Below are 4,719 nucleotides of genomic sequence, written 5' to 3'. Positions count from 1 at the left end.
AAATCATAATTTACCAACGCAAATTATGTAAATAATGAATCTAGTAACATAAAAAATTTGTGTGGGCTAAATTTTTAATTCAATTAAATCCATTTTATGATTAGATTATTCACTATCCTTTTGATAAAAAATATTAAATTCATTTTCATAATGCCTGTGGATAACTATGAAAAGTCATTTAATAATTTATCTTAATAAATTATGCAATGGAATTTAATATCTATGCTTTCCATGTGTAATTTTTAACTTTAATAATTTTATTTAACTAAAGATATTGTGACTAATTTTTAACTAAATAAAATTATGAAAATCACTTAGCTAAATATTAATCCTTAAAATTTTATTCAAGATTATTGCTAAGTCATTATGTAATATATAATGTCTATAAACCTTATAAGATCCTTGCTACAATAAATAATTTCATTTAATTAAAGTTGTTGTGGCTAATTTTCTAATTAAATAAAATTATTTGGATCCCTAGACATATATTCTAAAGTTTTATTACTAAATACCTTATGCAATAAGTCTAAAAAAAATTTATGCACCTAAAAAAATTGTATGTAAGTAATAACCAAATAATTCACATGCAACCATTTACTCCAGGCACACACAAAAAAAAAATTCAAACAACAAATTTCTAAAATTTTCACTAAATTATTTATAACATAATTAATTTTAGAAATTTCACTTCAATAAAATCCAATGATTTTGCACAAAAGTTTATAATAAAAATTATCAAAATAAAAATAAAAAATAATTCAAAGAAACATGGGACTGTTATTTTGAGAAATTTACAAACTTTTAAAATCGGACAAGGCAAAGATTAACCATGCTCAGATACCAAATATAAGCATGAATAACAGTTTAAATGTTATAGTGCAGTGGAAAAGATAGAACATAAATACCTCCAGCTATTACCTGACCCAAATGCCAGAGTCCAAATATTGTTACACCACTGTTGAGCACGTCAAACCACCGACGAGGTCGTCGAATTTAGTCGTACGAAAAATTGAAAATCACCAAAGTTTTCTAAGCACTTGAAAACCTCACTAAATGAAATATTTTTTTTGTTTTTAATTTTTCGGTGCATAAGAACCTTAATCTTAGTTGATATTTATAGTGGTAGTTCCCAATCAAAAATCACCAACTATATGTTTAGAGGTGATCAAGGGTTGGGCTACCCGGCCCGGCCCGACGGCCTACTTAAAAAATGAGAGGGTTCGGATAAAAATTTAGGCCTGAAATAGGGGTTTGGGCAAAAAATGAAATATTTTTTAGCCGGGTCCCAGCCCGGCCCGAATTATATATTAAATATATATGTTTTATTTTTAATCAAATATACTTTTTAATCAAATATATATTAAATATATACTTTTTTGGTGTTATAAAATTTAATATGGGCCGGGCCGGGCTTAGCAATTTTATTTCGGGCCGGACTTGGACAAATTTTTAGGCTCATATTTCGGGTCAGGCCGAGTCTAGGCCAATAAAATGGGCCTAAACTTTTGCCCGAACCCGACCCATGATCACCTCTATACATCAAAACGTGAGTTCATTCTCACGAACCAAAAGCAGCTCCAATACTTTACCAAGCTCAAACAGCTAGATCAATGCTTGCCTCACCAAGCCGAGGAGAACCAAGCCATATAGGCTTAGGAGATCAGGGAAAAATTACTGGTATATCTCCATTATCGACTTTAGCACCTTTAATGACCAAGTATGGTGGCTCAATAATGGGCCTTTGAATCATATTGGTAGCATCATTTACAGGCTGACAAATGACCACAACTCGTAGGCAAGTTTTCAAGCCAGGGCCATCCAAACTAATAGCATACTGCATACTGTCAGTAGAAGCTAAAGATAGGACCTCTGCATTAAAAGACTCGTCAATTGTGCGACTGAATCACTCTAAAAAAATTTATGTCATCACTTTAATGACTAAATAAAGATTAATAACATTATAAGATTAAATTATATCAATGAATAAATTTTATTTATTATGGGTGCATGAATTTTATGTACCATTAATTAATAATAATATGATATCTTATCATTAAATAAAATAAGAAGATATAAAAGACTTATAAATAAAATTAAAATTTTATTTAAATATAATTAAACATGACTTAATTATAATTATTATAAATAAATATTAGAAATAAATATTAAAATTATACATTAACATTGATACAATCTAAAATATTATGCATCAACTTTAATTTGGTGCATTTGTATATACCAAACTTTAATTTTAGTTCAATTTTCACATTTCACTAACCCCATTTTATGTGGTACAATTTTTCATTAAATTATGTGTAAATTGTTAACATAATATTTTATTGGATTAAAAAATAAACAAATAAATTTAAATTAAACCTAAGTTATAGCCTATTGGTCGAATATTCATCTTCTTCAGAAATAATTTTGGATTTAATTTAAATTTATTTGTTTATTCTTTAACCTAATAAAATATAATGTCAGCAATTTACACAAGACTTAACGAAAAATTGTGCCATATAGATAATGAGATTAGTGAAATGTGAAAATTGGATCAAAATTAAAGTTTAATGTTTACAAATACACTAAATTAAAATTAATTTATAACATTATAAATTATATATATATATCAAAGTTCATGTAAAGTTTGGTATTTATCCCTAAATATCAATAACTCAAATTGAGCGTTTAGGACTCTAGTTTTTGAGCTTAGAATTTTAGTATGTATTTATAATTATTTATTATTTAATAATATTTAAACAAACTCATTTATAAATCTTCCTTTCTTTTTTATTTTATTTAGCAAGGATGTGCCATGTTATTATTTATTGATGGTAAATGAAATTCTTGTATTGAGGATACATAAAATATTCTCCCTTATATCGAAGTATAAAATATTTTTTTAATATACCCTATAAAATAAATGTAATATACTTCTATAATTTTCCTAAGTAAAAGTAAATTATCTAAAACGTCAGCCCCTAGTCCTAATAGTCTCCTCCAATTGGATTATCTGTATCCAAATTTTTTGTGCTCAAAGTAACTTCAAAGCTATTCTTTGTTCCTGGCTAGGCCTTGATTTGCAGAGGAAGAACAGGCTTTTTTTCTCTATTTAATTTTCTTTATTTAATTTTCTTTTGTAATTAAGGTAATCTTTTTCTTGATCCCTGAAATGGACCCTTTAAACTTCTTCTTATTCTTCGTCTTCCTTCGACCAATTTTGACAAATGGTGAAATCTGCCCTGTGTTTTCATGCGGCAATGTAATAGTTGACTTCCCTTTCCGGCTCCCATATTCACCTCACTGCTGCGGCAATCCCAACTTCAACCTCTCATGCAGAATTGGACAGCATAATTTGCTAGATCAAACCATCATCAACCTCCCAATTTCTGGTGATTTTAGGGTCCACGCCATCATTTATTCCACTGCCAAATTACTGATCACTGACCCTTGCATTCCCAAAGGTCTCCTTCAGGGATTCCATCTCTCCGGTACTCCTTTTCACCCACCATACCCTGAAACCTACATATTTTTAAACTGTTCCTCCCAATCCAATATCTCAATGGTCTATCCTGGAATACGTTTTTCTTGCCTTAGTGGTATTAACTTTTCGATTTGGGGTATACCTACAATCGATTATAACTCATCTTCCTCATTGAGTTGGTGTGTAGAGATAGCAAAGATTATGGTGCCCCTTAGGAATCCAAATCATAGGTACTTCATTGATGATATTGTGTTAAAATGGAAACATCCCGGTGGTAATTGTTCCATAAAAAAAAAGAGAGGTATTTTTCCAATAAAGACATATTTATTTAGATGATATATGCCATATGGAAGAGACCCTTGAATTTCGGGCTTAACTTTTATTAAATTACATTCGTTTTTTAGGTTTTTCAAGCGGTACCAAATATGCCTTGATTTTTATCCTGGGAACACCCATCACCTTGATTGTGCTGTGTATTATTGTTTACAATGTTTTTCCTTGCTGTGATCATGGGCAGCAGCCAAATGTTGAAATCTCCAGCTTCACTGGGGAGCAGACTGTAAATGGTCTCGATGGTTCAAGGATCGAAGCCTATCCAATTACTTTGCTTGGTGAAAACTTCAAGCTTTCAAGGCCTAATGATAATACATGTCAATATGTCTATCGGAATATGAAGCCAAAGAGTCCATAAGAACCATACCTGATTGCAGTCACTACTTTCATGCTAATTGCATTGATGAGTGGCTTAAGTTAAATGCTGCTTGCCCTGTTTGTCGCAATGCACCGAACCAGACCGTTCCACATCCTCATTATCAAGACCACCACTATAGATGATTAATTTTGTATAATTTTTTTTTTGGGGGGTTCAAGTGTGTTTGTATTATACGTAGTGTTATAATCTTCAATGTATTAGAATTGATTTTTTTGACATGCTTGATGGCTAATCTAGCTCTTTCCAAAGGTTCATTGCCGTACCTCAAGTTCTTCATTTTCCCTGAACCTTTCATATATGTTTTTCTTTCATGATAATTTGAACCCAGGATAATTAAAACAAAAATTTGAGCATTTAATAGTCTATGTATAAAATAATTATAAATAAACAGAATTGTATGCATCATAGAATTATTATATATAATAGAATTTACTATGGAAACTTCTACATTAAGAGTCAAATTATATTTTTTTATTCAAAAAATTAATAAATTAACATTATATATTAAAAAATTATAAATTGATTA

At 29.7% G+C, this 4,719-nt stretch overlaps 1 protein-coding gene across 1 annotated transcript; it reads left to right on the top strand.

Annotated features, from left to right (window-relative positions):
- Positions 1-3,169: 3,169 nt before the first annotated feature.
- LOC107950946 (putative RING-H2 finger protein ATL21A) lies at positions 3,170-4,172 on the top strand. The gene is made up of 2 exons (XM_016885844.2): positions 3,170-3,782; positions 3,886-4,172. Exons 1-2 carry the CDS (start codon positions 3,170-3,172, stop codon positions 4,170-4,172), a joined length of 900 nt encoding a protein of 299 aa, XP_016741333.2.
- Positions 4,173-4,719: the final 547 nt, after the last annotated feature.

Source organism: Gossypium hirsutum, chromosome D03, assembly GCF_007990345.1.
Source record: "Gossypium hirsutum isolate 1008001.06 chromosome D03, Gossypium_hirsutum_v2.1, whole genome shotgun sequence".
Lineage (NCBI taxonomy): Eukaryota > Viridiplantae > Streptophyta > Magnoliopsida > Malvales > Malvaceae > Gossypium > Gossypium hirsutum.
The sequence above is the reverse complement of the archived record's forward strand: the minus strand, read 5'-3'. Positions and strand labels throughout refer to the sequence as shown.